This window comes from Gymnoscopelus braueri (assembly GCF_963280865.1).
Source record: "Gymnoscopelus braueri genome assembly, chromosome: 23".
Classification (NCBI taxonomy): domain Eukaryota; kingdom Metazoa; phylum Chordata; class Actinopteri; order Myctophiformes; family Myctophidae; genus Gymnoscopelus; species Gymnoscopelus braueri.
The window spans coordinates 13,481,395-13,499,674 of record NC_137625.1 but is presented as its reverse complement, the minus strand read 5'-3'; the positions used below and the strand labels follow the sequence as shown (position 1 = coordinate 13,499,674).

At 41.9% G+C, this 18,280-nt stretch overlaps 2 protein-coding genes across 2 annotated transcripts; both read left to right on the top strand.

The window, feature by feature from the left end:
- Positions 1-1,242: 1,242 nt before the first annotated feature.
- Positions 1,243-11,662, top strand: LOC308079144 (uncharacterized protein). Its single transcript, XM_080420521.1, has 9 exons — positions 1,243-1,388; positions 3,379-3,581; positions 4,197-4,298; positions 4,532-4,627; positions 4,952-5,062; positions 5,621-5,738; positions 6,730-7,885; positions 7,988-8,046; positions 9,157-11,662. Exons 1-9 carry the CDS (start codon positions 1,355-1,357, stop codon positions 10,680-10,682), a joined length of 3,405 nt encoding a protein of 1,134 aa, XP_080276647.1. The 5' UTR covers positions 1,243-1,354; the 3' UTR covers positions 10,683-11,662.
- A 2,939-nt stretch (positions 11,663-14,601) lies between these two features.
- Positions 14,602-15,687, top strand: LOC308079955 (tetraspanin-7-like; the record flags this gene model as incomplete). Its single annotated transcript, XM_080421622.1, has 1 exon — positions 14,602-15,687. One exon carries the CDS (start codon positions 14,602-14,604, stop codon positions 15,685-15,687), a length of 1,086 nt encoding a protein of 361 aa, XP_080277748.1.
- Between the last annotated feature and the right edge of the window lie 2,593 nt (positions 15,688-18,280).

Sequence of the window (18,280 nt, the reverse complement as noted above, 5' to 3'; positions counted from 1 at the left end):
AAAACGGTGCCAATAAAAAAAATAAAGTGACTAAAATATATACTGTATATTCCTGTAAAAAGCCTGGTCTGTGTTCATGTGACCACCAATCTGTAAAATGATTATTTTTTTATTAGATGTGTTAATAAGTGCTCCGAGCTAAACAGAAGGTGGCAGTAACCAGATTATGTATCAGTGTATACAGCAGAGACTGGCAATCATCACTGGGTTACAATGGGTTGAGGAGGTCAAACCAGATCAGGTGGTGGTGTGCATTGATTCTTTAGCTGTATTAAAAAGTTTGCAGTTCATTAAAGTCAGTCAAGGAGGACTTAGGCCTAGTTACTGAACTTAACCATTATTTGTTAGGACTACACAGAGGTGGCATAGATGTACGGTTTTGCTGTTTGCCAGCACATGAGCGGTTATATGAGGGTGCTGCTGATAAGCTTGCCGAAAGGGCATTACAACAGGAGATAGCTCTACAAATATTACTAGGAAAGGGTGAAGGGAAATATGGCAGAGAAGGTGGGATGAAGATCGGAAAGGAAGCTGGTAGGCTATTATAAAATACAAAAAAACAGTCACTGCAAAGAGTTCTAATGAAAGGAGCAGAAGGGGAGTTTTGATTGATGTAGTTTATTTAGTAAGACATGAGAATAGAACATGACAGTACATAACAGTACATGGAAGTACAAATTCACAATACAAGGTCTGCTAAACTGGAACTCTCATTAAGCACTAAGCTTGTTTAAGATGAGAACCCCATGCACACAAATCATGATGACATATAAGAGGCAGTCAGATATACACATTACTATACAGAATGTCATACAATCATTGAGTCTACTCTAGACGCCGAGATGGACAGGCAACATTAACAAGACTGTGGGTCATACAGGGTTAAATAGCACATTGTTTATTATGCATAAGGCAGTGAGCAACAATTGTGGGAACTGTGGTGACACAGAAAATGTAGAGCACATTTTATTGAATTGTGACAGTCATGCAGAGGAAAGAGTACAATTACATGACAAAGTTTGTGAAGCAGGACGATAATGGGATCTTATAGGGATTCTTGGAGCAGAGGGGAAGGGAGTAGTAATGGTTGGTAATGGTAGCAGAATAAGATAAAAGTTAATCGCTGGGATAAATGACATGATGTTACACACTCTTGTACAGTAGGTGGCGGTATATACCTTTACCTTGGTTGCGATCCGTCAATAAACCAAGAGAAGAAGAAGAGGCGGAAGAAGAGTTGAGGCGTCGGGTGCTTGCGTTCCATTAGCGCATGTTAGCCACTAAAACCACAAACACCCATCGTTTCACTTATACATTCATTTACACTTTTGCACCAGAACGGTTTTATTAAGTCATGGATTCTAGAGGATCAAATCAAAGAATTATTGGTATGTATCTGAGTAAAGTTGCTTTAGCATTAGTGGGAAAACTGCCAAGCAACCAGTTAGCCTGGGATCAATACCATTTTCGTGTTTCTGATCCGGTCGGAGCGGAAATAACTTTACGTCATCAGGTGGCCGGAACCTCTGGCGCCGTGCACCTCCAAAATGATCCCCCTAGTTTAAAATGTGTTTTTTTTTAATATATATAATTGTTTCGCTTCTTTTGGTATAATAATGCTTTGGTATGTCCATCTTTTTTCCCAACTCGCAGTGTTACTAGTGAGACTAAACGAATTGATGCGCATTATGTGGGGAACAAAAGCAATGCGATGCCAACCGATACCCACCACCGGAACATGATATTTTTTTCCTCCTTTTTTCTAAACCGGATCTTCCTCCGCGGTGGAAATGCTGGTGACGCGAGGTTAATCGGCAGTACATGACTATTTAATGGCACTAAAAACGCATCACGCGTGTTAAAAGTGTTATAATGTGTTTATTTAAATCATTTATGTTATTTATGTGTGTCCTTTTGTGTTGATGCATCATGTCTGCGAAATGTGTTGGCATGTAATTTAGTCTAATGGCCACTGTACATTATTTGTCTCCAGCAACTACACTAGTTCATATTCTGATGCCCAGTGTAGTTATTGACAGTGGTGTAAAGTAACGAAGTACATTTACTCAAGTACTGTACTTAAGTACAATTTTGAAATATTTTCGACTGGAGTATTTCCAATGTTCAGTCCTTAATACTTCTACTCCACTACAGATCTCAGAGGCAATTATACTTTTACTCCACTGTCATTATTTGAAAACTTTAGTTACTAGTTACTTTGTAGATTTTTATTATTATTACAAAACATGCATTAACCTCTTCAGCCCTATATACATTTCGGCCATTTAAAATAGCCGATCTACAAGCTCACAATGCGTTGCAGGCATTGTGAGCTTGTAGATCTGCTATTTTCTATTGGACATTCTGCATAATGAGTACTTTCTACTTTTGGTACTTTAAGTACATTTTGATACCAATATTTTTGTACTTTTGTAAATTTGAGTACTTTTTCCTTCCACCACTGGCTATTGAACACTTGGGTCATAGTAAATGTAAAGAATAGTATATATTACATTTCTGTAGTGAAACAATTGAGCAAATGAGGTTTTGAAAATATATTGCAACCTGGTTTAAAGAACTACTCCTGGTTGTGCTGGGGAAAAAAATAGAAATAATAATTTGGGATAATTTGTTTTCTAAGAAAATATAAATATTATTTATTTTTCTTTGATTCGTTGAAATATAAGGAAACCTTTATACATACAAATCGACACAAGAAAATTAGAATAGATTTTTTTATAATCAGCTAAATCGACCTTTAAGCCCTGTAGGCCTACATCATGCAATTGAATACCGAAAATTGCTGATCTACAAGCTCACAGATTATCTATCTATTTTTAAATGATGAGAAGCCCCCCCCCCCACACACACACACACACACACACAAAGTTTCAACATAGATCACTGTAGTTGAAGTTGATTCCATAGTGTCAGTTGTGCTGTGCCCTCTATACAGTGGTTCTCAACCTTTTCAGGCCGTGACCCCTCAAAATAATCATATGTGAACTGGGGACCCCTCACCCTGACGCACTTGTAGGAATGTAGGAGTTGAGGCATTCAATTTAGTTTGCCTCTGTTCCACAGGTAAATATAGTGAAAATAGCAGATCTACAAGCTCACTTGTGAGCTTGTAGATCTGCTATTTTCACAATTTTTGCCTCTTTCTTATATCATTTGACAATTTGGCCAATGTTTTTTTTGCCATTTTAAAAAAAATGGTCTTTTTCTTTTCTTCCTTTTGTCCTAAAAGTCTTTAAATTGTCACTTCACTGTCATCTGGGGACCCGCCCCCCCCCTTCCAAATCATGTGGGGACCCGACCCACAGGTTGAGAACCACCGCTCTATAACGACCCATGCTCCTCTTGTGTCCCGCATAGACCCGGGTCTGCCCCTCTCTTCCCTGCGGCTGCTGGTTCCACCGCTGCGGCTGCTGTCCGCCGCCATGTGGCAGGTGGCCAAGCAGAAGGACGTCATGAGTTACGGCGCGCTGGAGCAGCTGGTGCTCACGGTGACGGAGTCGGTGCCTGGACTCATAACCCACATGCAGAGAGCTCAGCTCGTTCTGGGGCTGAGAGCCAGGGTGAGCAAGAAGTGCCGAGTGTGTCCAAGGTTGTTGTTACAACCACTTACACCCTCTCTAGACCAGTGGTTCTCAAACCTTTTCATGTCAAGGACCCCCAAAATGATATGTATTTGGTCGCGGACCCCCCCATCTCAAAATATTTTGTTCCAGGGACCCCCAGAAGCAATGATTGGAGTTGAACACAAATATACATAATCAAAGGTTGCAACAAAAAAAAACACGATTTATACAAAAATAGCAGATCTACTACGAGCTTGAAGATCTGCTATTTTTGAATAGCCAAAGTATAAAAGAAAATGTTCCAAGAAAAAACGTTTTTTTTTGGTGCAAGTGAAAAGATTTTAGTTCAAAAGTTATAGTTCTAAGGGGCGCCCGCTGGCCTAGCGGTCTAGGCTCATACAACATAGACTATATAGCTGTCAGGCTGTCTAATGCAGCCTGACAGCCAAAAAAACTAAGTAAAGACAGAAAAGCCCCAAAGAAATCTACTGAACAAACACTATAGCAATGATTACTATCAGAATATAGACCTGATTAACATTTATTTCAACAGACAAAATCGCAGCATCTTAATTTTGGGGGTTTTGCAGTGACTATATTTCTGTGTTTCAGCTTATTCTGGAGCTGTGCAAAGGTTCAAGCCGCGGCTGTGTTGACTCTCAAGCGGTCCAGCGCGGTCTGGACAAGCTGCGCTTCACCCCTACAAACACTGCAGTAAGCAAACCTTGTATCTCCATATTTCATATTTTAACCAATGAAAAGAGCTTGTGACTAAATAATAACAACATTGGATCCATTGGTGATTTTTTATCTATTTCCTGAAAAGTAACGGTTTTAGACCAGCAAGGTTTCTTACTGACAGTGACGATATATTTGACCTACATATTGATAATTATATAACTTTATTCATTGGTTCTGTTTTGTGACATCCGTTTGTTGTTTTGCAGTTCAAGAATGCGGATGTGGAAAAAACTGAGTCCACTTTCATTGCTCTTGTTCAGAGCCTGCTTAAAGACCCGGCAGAGAGAGCGTACTTCTACCAGGTTTGATCCTTTCAGATAGACACCAGCATAGTTCTGAATCCTGAGCGATAATGCTGCAATCCAGGGTTTACTTTAATGAATAAACATCATTGTAATGACCTCTTCTCTTTAGAGGATAAAACGTATGGAATCTAGCTTTAACACTCGGAGTTAAATTCACTCACGGTTTGACTGTGTAACATACCCCTAATAACTGACAATTTTATGTAAATAAATATATATATGCTGTCATCATTATTATTATATAATTCATCTATAGAGTTGACTTTCAAAGCAGAAGGCTAATAGTCTGTGGCTGTTTTATGAATGGTTGCTGCCTTCCAGGAGGTTTTTCCAGTGGAGTATGGATCCAAATATGATGATGCTCTGCATATTCTCCTGTGGGAGTTGGTCTCCAAACTGGAAAAGCTGTTTCCAGTACCAGACCTCAAACAGGTACCCTCCACACCTGCACCTAACTATTAATCTTACGGCATCGCCACCCAGATGTCTCAATCTCTATCCCTTGTGCAATGTGTTGCAAAACATTCCATGTTATACAAACCCATGCTGCTGAATTATGTCACAGTTGCATCCACGTAATGGAACGCTTTTAGTTTTAGTTTTTTTTTATTAATATTCTCGGGTTTACACACCACATACATTTAAAACACATTGCACTGTCCTTTCACACTGTATGCAAGTTGTCCTTGTACTGTACATCCAAACGTGCTGTATGTCACAATATACGACATCAAAGCAGTCTTTTTTTGGGGTGTGCTATAAAAGCCAACTCTGCCATTTTTCTATTTGATCTCTGTGTCATTTGGTGTGAATGAATCCTGAAGACCTGAGGCCGATTCTACAAATGCCTTCTAAATCAAGTAGTTCTCAAACTTTCATTTCTTTCATTCACGACTCGCATTCACACCAACAGATACAGAGAGACGGAGTTAATGGAGTTATCCTTTTAAGTGTAACAGGCTGTGAACGTGTTTCTGGTTGTGGTCCTAGACTGCAGCGTGGCTGGGGTCTGCTCCGTCCTCGCTGGAGGAATGTGCGCAGGCGACGCCTGAAGAGCTAAGCTTCATCTACCAGCACCATAAAAGCGCGGGTCTTCTGAAGGTGCCATGTGAGTGTCTTTAAAACCACTTAAACCCTATACCTAGTTGACACCCTCCTGTTTTCGCTCTACACGAAATATCTTCAGGGAAAATAGCAGATCTACAAGCTCAAAACGTATCACAAAGTGATGCGTTGTTGTGATCTGCTTCCCAGAATAGGAAGCCTTGGGTCCAGTGCTGTACCAAAGAATGAGAAAGGTTCAAAAGACATGGACATCCTAGACCTAATAGGGTGCTGAATCAAAAAAGCTCACCATGTAATAAAGATAAAATACACACACCAGGAGGCTCCCATTTGTAAAGATTTATTATAGTGACGTTTCGAGCACTAGGGCTCTTCCTCAGACTTATGTTTAATACAGAGAGTCGCCGGCTTACCTGGTGTGCAGATCTTTTATACACAAGTGTTGTACCATTGCCATATAGTGCAATCAAAATATTGTGGTGCCACAGCATCATTTTGAAAAATATGTATACTTTTTGTGTGTGTGTGTGTGTGTGTGTGTGTGTGCGTGTGCGCGTGTGCGCGCGCGTGTAAATAATGTACAATGTATATACAGTATATTAATTGTATAGATGTTCCTATCATCAGTCGTTAACTCTTTGACTGCCCCGGACGGGAATTCCCGTCCGATGGCTCTATGGCTATCATGGCCAATGACGGAAAGAGGTTTTTTTTTTTTTTTTTTTGATTTTTTCTGAATTTTTTGGTATTTTTTTGGGGGGGTTTATCTCAAAGGAACTAGGAGATAACGCTATCCAAAAAATTGCTGCTCCATTCACTTCAATGTTAAAAAACAAACAGAGGAAAAATGCACCTTTTTCCTGGCAATGGGACAACACATTCTGAAATAAGTCTGGCAGTGAAAGAGTTAATCACTGTCACTATGCTGCTACAATGTCAGAGGACCGGGACAAAACTAATTTGTACTTTTAGGTACATGTACACGAGACGTAACAATAAAGAACCTTACATTTTACTCTTTTCTCTCTTGCTAGATGGCCCTTCATCCACTGCTGGCAGCTGTATAATGTCTGCTTTATCCATCCCTCCCTCGCAAAAAAACACTGCTGCCATTGGACTAGAAGCGATGCATAGCTATGCTAACATACTTAATCCCATCACTTTTGTGGGAGCAGACCAGTATAGGGTTGTGACGGTTTACACCGATTACACCGAAGTGGTAGTCGGGCCTGAGTTCACTGAAGAGGTAGTGGAGTCAACAGAGGAGGTCCACATCCAGACGGAGCTCTGTGAAGCACAGATGGAGGCTGTAGAGGATGATGGTGACGCTGGTGAAGAGATGGAGGCTCTGAGTTCACATGGGGGAGAATCCGGTGAAAACCTAGATGTGGCTAAAGCACTGGAAACCTTAACAAAGACGTTTAAGCTCAGGAAGGAAGCCATAGACCTGGATGCATCAGCAGAGAAGGTTGATGATTCAAATGAGGTGGAGTCAGAATTCACCACAGTTGAAGGAACAGCACATGAAGTGAGCGTCCAATTAGACAATGAAGTTGATGACATTGTACAGCCTGGGCAGGTAGGGAACGGGCAGACGGAGTCAAACATGCAGTTCAGGGATGAAGAAGAGTCTGTGTCTGTCAGCCAAGGGCCGACAGACTCTTCCAGTGAACCCCCTGTCACTGAAACTCAACAGTCGGCCCCTGACCCTGAAACTCAACAGCTGACCCCTGGCCCTGAAACTCAACAGCCGACCCCTGGCCCTGAAACTCAACAGTCGACCCCTGGCCCTGAAACTCAACAGTTGATCCCTGGCCCTGAAAATCAACATTCGGCCCCAGGCTCTGAAATGCAACAGTTGCCCCCTGGTTCTGAAACGCAACAGTCCTCCCCTGGCTCTGAAACGCAACAGTCGCCCCCTGGCTCTGAAACGCAACAGTCGCCCCCTGGCTCTGAAACGCAACAGTCGCCCCCTGGCTCTGAAACGCAACAGTCGCCCCCTGGCTCTGAAACGCAACAGTCGCCCCCTGGCTCTGAAACGCAACAGTTGCCCCCTGGCCTTGAAACTCAACTGTCGCCCTCCTCGGAAATCGTGCGCAGATCCACCCGTCTCGAAATTAAGAAGTCAACCAGGCAGCACACACTTAAAGCCAAGACTTCGTCGAAGGAGAATATTGGAAAACATAAAATGTATAGTATATTATTTGCATACTTTTTGTATGATGAATATAACGTGTCATTCTGTTGTTTGCCACTAATATATCAGCAATATATATTTTTTTTTTTCACCAGGAACAGTGCTGAGGTAGCAATTGCCTCATCTGTCATAGCAGTCAAAGGAATTAACACAGGTAAATAAACTAGAGCCCCACCCATGGCAGATTTTTGGGTCCGAACTCGATTTTCGGAGAGTCCTAGATCGCTGATAACCAATGATTTGACCAATATTACCCGGAGGGGTCTTTATCACCGTAAAGGGGTTTATTTCTCGACAGTGACCTGCTCACCATTCATGGCTACTTAATAAAGCAATTAATAAAATTGTCACAAAATATTATAAAACTATTTAATAGATTTAGGATTTAATTGCTTCCAGTAAAGACAGATAAGAGTCCATTAGATCAGTGGTTCCAAAACTTTAGCTCAAGACCCAAAAAAGAAGTTAGATGTTTGCCCGGGACTCAAACTAGTGAAAATAGCAGATCTACAAGCTCGCGCCACGTTGAGCTTGTAGATGTGCCATTTCCACTACTTCTTAAACATTTATTTTTATGGAAATTATTTGTAAATTAGTTTTTACTTTTTTAAATATTTTTAAATATTATATATATTTTTTTAATCTAGGGTAAAAATGGGGGATATTTACTCACGATCCATTAAAATTGGTTTGGGAAACGGTGCATTAGATTATGGCAGGTGCATCCAGCTAACGCAACAGGTTGGCTAGGAAATGTCCAGTTGGAAATATTGATCAAATATGAATCAATAATCTGGTACTGCATTGCCTATTGCTTGCCTCAAATGTTTTCAAAAAAATGTTTTAGTTTACTTTAGCGTAAAAGGACATAGTGTGTTAACATAGCTGCCTTGTTGAATGCGGCAACAACCAAGCACTGCAGATTGATTGATTGATTAATGTGATTCAGCGGTCATTATTGAATAATAACAGATCAGAATCAAATATTCAACCAAGCCATATAATGAATACATTTAAAATACACAAACCGAACTTCTTTGACCACTTATGCCCTTTTCAAAAATAGCTGATCTACAAGCTCTTAACAATTTAACTCGCCTATAATGACATGCCCAAAATAGAGACACCAGAATAAAAGTGGTTAAAAATGTAGTCACTTCGGCTGCATCATTTCCGATAGCATGTCGTCAAAAATGTATCAAAATGATATGGTTGACACCAAATGCACATATTTGAACCGCTCTCTATTTCTTATTTATTCTAGATGAATGTGGAGAGATGACCTCCATCATCTTCACCTGCTCACAGTGTCCTTTCCATAACTCGGATGAAGACGGCCCCCCTCATATCCACATACAAAACGTCCGCACAGACGAGTACAGGACACTCACGGACGCAAAGCAGGACGGAGATGAATTCTTGCCTTCTCCTTGCGACACGGATCAAATATTCACCTCAATCAAGCTTTTCCCCAAAGGGGACACGCTCAAGACAGAACAACATGATAATGAACACCGTGAAGGTATTGCTCTAGAACTCTCACCCCCCCAAGGCAAACGGAAGGCCCTCACATGTGAAACATGTGGTAAGGTGTTTACGCGCACGTCAGACGTCCGCAGGCACCAGCTCACCCACACGGGAGAGAGGCCCTTCCATTGCTCCCGGTGTGATCGTACCTTCCAGCACTCGTGGGACCTGACCAAACACGAGAGCAAACACCACGGAATGCCAATCTCCTTCTCCTGCCAGATGTGCAAGAGCTCCTTCGCCAACCTCCGCGCCTTAACCGTCCACCATAAAGAGTCCCACTCGGGAGAGAGCAAACTCCCTCAGATCTGCTCCATCTGTAGCCAGAGCTTCTCCGCCGCCGCCGAGCTGCTCGAGCACAAGAAGAGCCACGGAGTTAGCCTGCGCTACGTCTGCCAGCAGTGTGGCGAAGGCTTTGCCACCCTGCTGGCACGCTCGCTGCACCGGCAGACCCACCAGGTCAAGCGGCAGTTCAAGTGCCAACACTGTGACAAGACGTACACGCGCAAGTCGGACGTGAAGAGGCACCAGGCCACCCACACGGGCGAGCGGCCGTACCAGTGCAACCAGTGCAGCAAGCGCTTCTCCCTTCGCTTCATGCTCATGAAGCATCTCCAGACTCACACAGGCGAGCGGCCCTTCCATTGCTCCCATTGTCCAAAGAGGTTCACGCTGGCCTCCATCCTGGTTAGACATGAAAGGATGCACACAGGGGAAAAGCCCTTCCTCTGCTCTCAGTGTGGGAAGGGTTTCCTCTCCCAGGGCGAGCTCTCCAAACACTACAGGTCCCATGTGGACGACAGGCCGTATTCCTGCAATAAGTGCGACAAACGTTTCAAGAGCAAAAAAACACAACAAGATCACATGGTGTCACACACGGGCGTGCGCCCGTACCCGTGCACCTACTGTGGGAAATGCTTTACAAAACCCTACGCACTAACCAGACACAATCTCATTCACACCGGAGAGAGGCCGTTCCCTTGTGGTCACTGCGAGAAGGCTTTTCTCACCCTTAGTGAAGCACAGCTTCATGAGCGCATTCACACCGGGGAACGTCCCTATCCCTGCTCTCTGTGCGACCTCAAATTCAAGAGCTCCTCGGAGCTGGCGCGACACAAACGCTGTCATTCAGGACAGAAGCCGTCGAGATCGTACTGTGAACTGTGCATGAAAGCGTTCACCTCCAAGGCTAAGCTGCAGAAGCACATGGAAGCGGCTCATGGAGAACCTTTGGACCCTCCGATTTCTGAACAAAATAACTGAACATGCATCAGGAATAATATTGTCAGAGGCAGCTTTGATATGCATGCCTCAGGCTAAACTGTTAATTAAAACCAGGTTTAAACAGAATAATAGTCTGTTACTACTCAGTGCGATTGACTGCTTAATTATATGTTGTTTGTTTGTTCATGGAATCCTGTAGGGTCATAATCGGACTCCCTTTACTTAAATAGTTTACAGTAGAATAAAGGGTTCAGGTTGTAATGTATACAGTCACTGTCAGGTGGAAACCTTGTATATCTAAAACTGTTACTTTTAAGGAAATGTGTTTCAGTCTTTATACTGTACTTTTCATTGGATAGATATTTATAAAACCCACAGACAGACTTAACCACTTTCAGTCTGTGGTCAGTAAGATTTTCAGAAAGCAAACCTCTTAACCCACCTTCAAGACAGTTTACTGTACACTTCAATTATGGCACCTAGGCTAATGCAGAAAACACCTATGGCTTCAGGATGCAGTGGTCCAAAAGAAAAAGATTTTTTTCATAGTCTTAACGTGTTGCTTATAGATTAGCCTAGCTATATTTTTTCTACTTTTGCACGACACTGTCATACGACCAAATATAAAATAAGGCATTTATTTATGAAAAAAAAACAACAAGAAAAATTATGGAGATAAACAAGGTTTCTGCCCGACTGCGACGATATGAGTTGTGCTTACAATGGAATCACAGCCATGCTGATCTATAGTATTATGGCACACCCTCTCATGTAATATTGCTTAATTACTGTATGCTGGCACTCCAGTGACATTCCATCATGTGTTGCAATGTAGACTTGGAGATTTGTCTTAAGTTTCTGCATTTACTATGCATTGTTATGTCACTGTCTTCAAACCCATAAGTCTGAATAGCTGTGACAGAAATGTTGAATTCGATTGAAAGATTATACTTGTTTTGACTGACAGTTTGAATGCTGCATCAGTTGAGTTTTCTTTTTGCCCTGAATTTCTTCTGTTGAAACCTTTGCACATTGCTTCCATTATTTATTCAGATGTATTATTTAAGTCAAATAATGAATGTAAATGTACATTAAATTCATTCTTTTTTTTTTTTTTACCGTTTGTGTATTGCCTATAATTTTAAATGTAATGCAATTGAAGGCCAGTGAGCTGTTTTTAGAAACGTAAACATAAATGTTTCTCCACTGAGGATATTCAACCCACTTAATTGAACTCTACTGTATATCAGTCAACAGTATAAAGCAGTATTAATTAGCTCTTACAGTTGTCCTGTTCACAGTTGTAACTTTAATTTACTCTAGAAGAAGGACCTCTGTCTTGTCCAGGGGTCTTCAACGGTTTTCAGGCCAAGGACCCCTTAGCTGAGACAGACATGAAGCAGGGACCCCCACTACATATTTTATAAAATTTTGTCGCAGATTAAACTTTTTCATAGATGGCTTCATAGAATAGTTTGCCAGCACTATCATCGGTGTTGTGTTGGATTCATGTTAATATGTATTTTCAGACATTTAACCACTTCAGCCCTCAGTACTTAGTAAACTTGACATTTCACTCTGTACGTGGTCTGCTCTTTTTTCCCCTCTACACCAAACCTCTTTGCCAAAAATAGACGATCTACAAGCACACAACGTCCCGATCCCGACGGCCTTTGCCGCGTGTCACTCCCCATCTCTCTCTCTCCGTTTCCTGTCGGCCTACTGTACTGTTATTATGACTGTCCTTTTTAAAATGGCATCTGTTTCTAACAAATGTGTTTAATTAACAGAAAGTCTTTAATTAGCCCTTTACTGGGCGGGGGTGCCTTTGAGAGAGACAGATGATAAAAATTCATGTACCATTTAACAAGGGAGCAATAGTGCATAATTACAATGGCCTTAGGGGTATTTTCTCACTGCATTCAAAGTCTATTTTTAGCATCCGGTATGACTCCTAGTACTGATTGAAGATGTGTTTTCATTAATAAAAAAAACAAACTGGAGCAGCATTATATTAATTAAAATTGGGTCATTTTATCGTTTAAGTTGACCCCTCTATCGTTTAAGTTGCTCGATTCAGTATTTAGCCATTTGATATTCATTTTATCAGACACGCCCCCTTCCTATACAAACCTATTGTAACTTCAAACTCCAAATTTAAACATTTGTGAAAAATCCTCGACTACCTTATTCCACTGACGAAAACAAATTAAAAACTAAGCTATGATGACCTAAAGTAAACTATGACTAACCAGAAAAAGTGCAGAAAGGCACAGGTCTCCGCCAGGTCGGGTAGGTTATTGTGGCCTCCTGGTGGCGCTATAATAGGCCAATGTGAAAAGTGTGCCATTTATTCCTCGGCCTCGACGCAATCAGATCTCATGATTTGAGGCATTTTGCTCAAAATATTTGTTTTGCAAAAATCGTCCTGCTGGTGGCAAGGGTGGTATTTCTTCCTCGGCCTAGTGGGAATGTGCCTGCAGGGTTCTGTCTGTTCTCACCAAGAGTAAGTCCGCCTCGCTGCCAAGTAGGACGAGTGGTCCTACTCATTCCTATGACAGTGTTGCACAAAAGTGGCAAAAATAGCTGATCTACAAGGTCACAACCTGTCGCATCACTACTTTTGAAAAACTTTTAACATTAACAAAGCAGCAATGTACACTACAGCTCTCTTTTTGGTTGAGCCTGACACCAACTAACCAAAGCAAATTGCTTTCAATTACGAGCACCTTTTTCGTTTGTTAGCATTATCTGCACAGATTTGGTTCTGTGTGTCAATCTCTGAGCCCATCAATTAATGCTAATAATAACAATAATAATAATAATTATTGCTATTATTAATGAATGAATTAGATTAATTCATTACTACATTAATTATTGTTACCACCCTCACTAGAGGCTTTAGTCTTGTTGAAGTTTAAATTCAAGCAACATAAACATAGATTTTATGAGAATTTGTAACTGTCACCTGTATTAATGTTTTTATATTGAGTAGGACCGTTGCTTGAATCTATATCGTTAATTTTCATGAGCTCAACAGTTGCCACCCCTATCTTAATTGAAGACCTACTATAATATCCTTAATTGACTATAAATTACGTCGTCTCCAATGGTCCAATTAATATTTTGACCTTCACATAAAAGATGTATTTGCGTGTGTATATAAATTATTTTCTAAATTTCAATATTTTTTAAAGGACATCTGGAGGGTTAGTTCTGTGTTTTTGCTAGAGATTAATGGACAATGTCATTAAAAAATTAAATCTGTTATCAAAGTTTCTTTAAAAATAGTTTTTACTGCCCTGATTTTCAAAACACACATTAGTTACATTTCTCTTTTGTGTTGACATCCAAATATAAGTACCATAAACTTATTCTGAAATGTAAAAATATTAAATAAGTCAAATTTGTCTGTGCGTCATGAAGGCTAAGGCTTGAGGAAGCAGATTCTAAAATGTCACTTAAATAGATTTGAGGACTTTCTGCCAGCTCATTGATGCCACAAATGGAGCATAATAAAAACCAAACGAGTGTCTCCTCCGCACCGAGAGAGGGTGTGCGTGGGTGGATTCCAAGTCCATCCCACCGCAGAAAAACACCACCAGGCTTGACCAGAGAGAGGGACAGCAGAGAGGACGCCACGATCGACGGAGGAATTTGTGGTGACCATGCAGGTGTAAAGAATGGCTCGAATAAACAGATAAATAGAGTGGAATAAAGGCGTCTGCGGATGCAGATAACACTTCAACGCGACACCCATCATCGGGATTTATGGTATAGTTGGTGCAGGGGGGTGGCGGTGGCGTATTAACAGCCAGTCATAAAGAATTGGGGGGGGGGGGGCTTTGTGTTGCAGGAGAACAAGAGAGAGAGGGGGCATAGCTAGAGAGAGAGAGAGAGAGGAAGGGTTTGCATGAAGGAGAGAGAGGGGGAGGTTGATAAAGCCGGAGCCAGCACCATGAGCTCTGCACTGCCTTACGACTCCCTGCCACCTCGGCTGAGTCCCGGCAGACGGGTTCTGGACTGGGAGCGCGAGCAGCTCGCCACACGGAGGCCGTCTTCTCCAAGGGGTCTCGACCTCCTCACTCTTCCGTCTCTCCCTCGTCGAGCGTCCGCCATCCCAGGCTACCTGCTCTCTCCCTACCGAGAGCATCCAGACCCCCTCCAGCAGCAGCGAAGCCTCTCCTCTTCCCTGTGCTCCGAGGGCTCCCTGGCACCCCCGGCACTCCCGCCTCCGGGCGCCGGCCAGCCCTGCTGCCGGCCCGTGGGCGTCATGCATCTCCTACGCCTGGGGCTCCTGGCATTCAGCTGCCTCTTCTGGGCAGCCGGGTTAGCCATCTTCACCATGGGAGTGTGGGCGCAAGCCTCGCTGGCAGACTACATGTTGCTGTCCGCCAACCGCTATCCCAATGCCCCGCTCATTCTTCTGTCTACAGGTGCGACCGTCACCGCTTGGGGCTTCCTCGGGTGCCTGGGGGTGGCCGCCAACCTGCCCTGTGTGTTAAGGGCCTACGGGTTCTTTCAGTTGGCTGCACTTATAGCCGGCCTCGCCACAGGACTCTCTGGCCTCTTCTATCGTGAAGACATCGCTGGAGGGTTTCGCAGCGGCCTGCAGCGAGCAGTGGCAGGCTATGCCGATGACGAGGGTCGGGCGGACGCTCTGGACAGCCTCCAGAGGGCCCTCGAGTGCTGCGGGGCCGAGGGTTGGCGCGACTGGCTGACCTCCGACTGGGCCAACCAGGATGTAGGATTCTCAGCCATGGGGAACGGCACCTGGGTGTCACTGCCGGACAGCTGCTGTGTGAGGCGCAAGGGGTGCAGGAACCGACCACTTCCTTCAACGGACAGTGAAGGAGTGGTCGCCGCCGGGATCCATCCACACGGCTGTTTCCGGAAGGTCTTCAGCTTCGTCAATGACAACGTCTTCCACATTGCTGCCACTGTATTGGGACTAGCCTTCACCCAGATAGGTGGCATTGCCCTAGCTTGTCTGCTAGCCAAGAGATTGTCACCAAGACATCCCCGACTTGTAGTGGCACATTAATGATCAATGGAGAAGTATAGGCACACTTGGACACATTGCCCATAACCTCTTATTTTAGACAAGACAATGTAAATAAGTTGCCCCTTGGATTCTTCAAAAAGATTCCCTAAGTCCTACCTAACGTCTACAACTCTGTGCAGGATTTAATTATTTCTTCTGATGTTTCATGAACATTGACCAGCAGATTCCCTCTTCAAACATGACAATGGAGAATGCACCATTACGCAGTATTGAGGTTGGCTGCAATTAGTAGATGTTAATTTCCACTGACTGTTATACATTGTGTGCTTGAAATCCTATAATTATTTTTGTTTTCCACTGCATTGAGTGAATTGGTAAGAGATTTAGCAATATTCACACAATAATTGTCAAACTTGAAAAACGTATTATTGCCAAATGTGCAGGTGGACCTTTGAGGTTTCAGGTGCTTACGCACTCTGGTGCAGTGAAGTATGTTAGACAAACGATGAGAAAGGTTACATGAGGTTATGCTACACATGTTTGCAAAATCACAAATATTTGCAAGTATATATTTGTTGCCATGTACCTTTGATTCAGAAAGGAATAGTGGAATAGTTCCCTCAGCAGTGTTGTATATTTTACAGGCACTAACTTCCTTTTTATGGGCTTAAAAACAAAAGTATGACTCTAGTAGTGCAACATTTCACTACATGCCTTCTACAACCAATAATGCATTGCATTGCACAGGTGCTGTGAGTGTCCAACATGCATGAAACATGCCTGGTCTTTGGTCAAAATGATCATCTCCTTTTGCTTTTGTAAAAATGTGAGAATACAATATTTCTCGTCTCCATCAAACTACTTTTTATTTTATTTAAATGTATTAGTGAGAATGTGCAGCTCATTATTCTGTGTTGCCATTGCTTTGATATAAAATATAAAGTTATGTCTATAGCAGAGGGGTTGATTGTACTATCTGCATCCATTTACAGTGCAAAGCAAAAGCCATGAGTGGTATTGAACACTGAATATTTTAAAAAATGGTCCCTGGACCATATTTAAATTTTCAGGGTTAAATTACCACTCTGGATTTTGCAGTGTAGGCCTAACTCTCTTTTCGGAACAACATGCAAGTTGGATCAATATATAATATATCCAGATAATTGTACTCATTATAATCCATCTCACCTCTCCTATTACTATTGATCTTTGTAAATGTGTTATGCTTGTATTATGTATCCCACATGATGCACATATTGTGTAAAATATATTCTAATGATTACCAGCAGTGGGTGAGAGCATGAGCAAATCTGTGTAGAACATATCTGACCGACAATAAACAAAACAAAAAATCTATGCCTCGTTATGGAAAATGGCATTAGATGTGCAGGATAATATCAATTTCAAGCTCTGACGGTTCTCTGTCTCTGAACATAAAATGTATTGGCACCAGCATTGTTGTACTATCACACCGTAAAATCCTGTGTGTTCATTTATCTCTGAGAGGGTAGAAATGGAACCAAATGCATACACACTTCACATCACAATGGATAAATTACCACTGAGGATTTTACTGTGCATGTAATGAATAGTTTAGTAAGTGAACTTTGAGTGAAATACTTTATCATGTGGACAAGCATAAAATATTTTATGTTCTAATATATATATAATAATCTAATATGATTAATTTAAACATGAATATGTGATTTGATTTAGACAAACTCAAATGTTAAACTATAATCATTTTAGACGTGTTGTTGTTGGTAACACAAGTTAAACTCTTTAAATTCTTTAAACATTTGATTTCCTGTCGTCCATCTTAAAGGCCTTTAGATGGAGCCCAGGGCTTGATTTTATGAGAGGAACCATCCTGGTTGGATGCCAAAGTGGTAAATTCCCTGCATCAGGACTGGTCAAATCCAAGCGACCTCTGACCCAGCGGCATTGAATTATGAGTGTATGGAGTGACATCTAATTTCTTCCGCCTGAGACAAAGGTCATTAGAGATTTGCCCTTGAAAGACGACAACAGAACAGGACTTGTTTCTGGATAGAAGCACAACCCCAGCCCCCCACCCAGAGTCAACCAACCCTGCACTGATTCATTCTGAACCAGAGGATCAGGCGGTATCAATCGGTTTGTTTAATGTACATTAATAGTTAATGTTCACAGTTTAAACTGCATGTGTAACAGACGTCATACAATGTATTGTTTACCTTGAAACTTAAATAAATCTGAGCGAAAAGAGACATTGTGTATTTGTCACAATAAAATCCAATTTGCGTGGCCTAGTGATTGAATTGATTTGTCTACACACTATGCAGTGCTCATGGTCTCTACTCTGACTAGTGTCCTCGTTTACCCTGCCATAGTGTGATAGTATTCTTTTGTTTAGTTTTCCAGTATGGCTACTGTATCTCCACCGGCAGTGGTGGAAAGTACATATTTACTCAAGTACTGTACGTAATTACAATCTTGAGGTTCTTTTACTTTACTTCAGTAGGCTATATTTAAATGTTTCAAATACTTTATACTTCTACTCCACTATATCTCATAGGCAAATATTGTGCTTTTTACTCTACTACTTGTAGATTTAGATTATTATAATTTTAAAAAAACAGCCTACATGAAC

Excerpts from the sequence above, each read along its gene's own strand:
- LOC308079144 (XM_080420521.1), top strand. The coding sequence starts at position 1,355 with ATGGATTCTAGAGGATCAAATCAAAGAATTATTG. Across the intron at positions 5,739-6,729 it reads GGGTCTTCTGAAGGTGCCAT|ATGGCCCTTCATCCACTGCT; the intron begins GTGAGTGTCTTT and ends CTCTCTTGCTAG. Across the intron at positions 7,886-7,987 it reads AATATTGGAAAACATAAAAT|GAACAGTGCTGAGGTAGCAA; the intron begins GTATAGTATATT and ends TTTTTTCACCAG.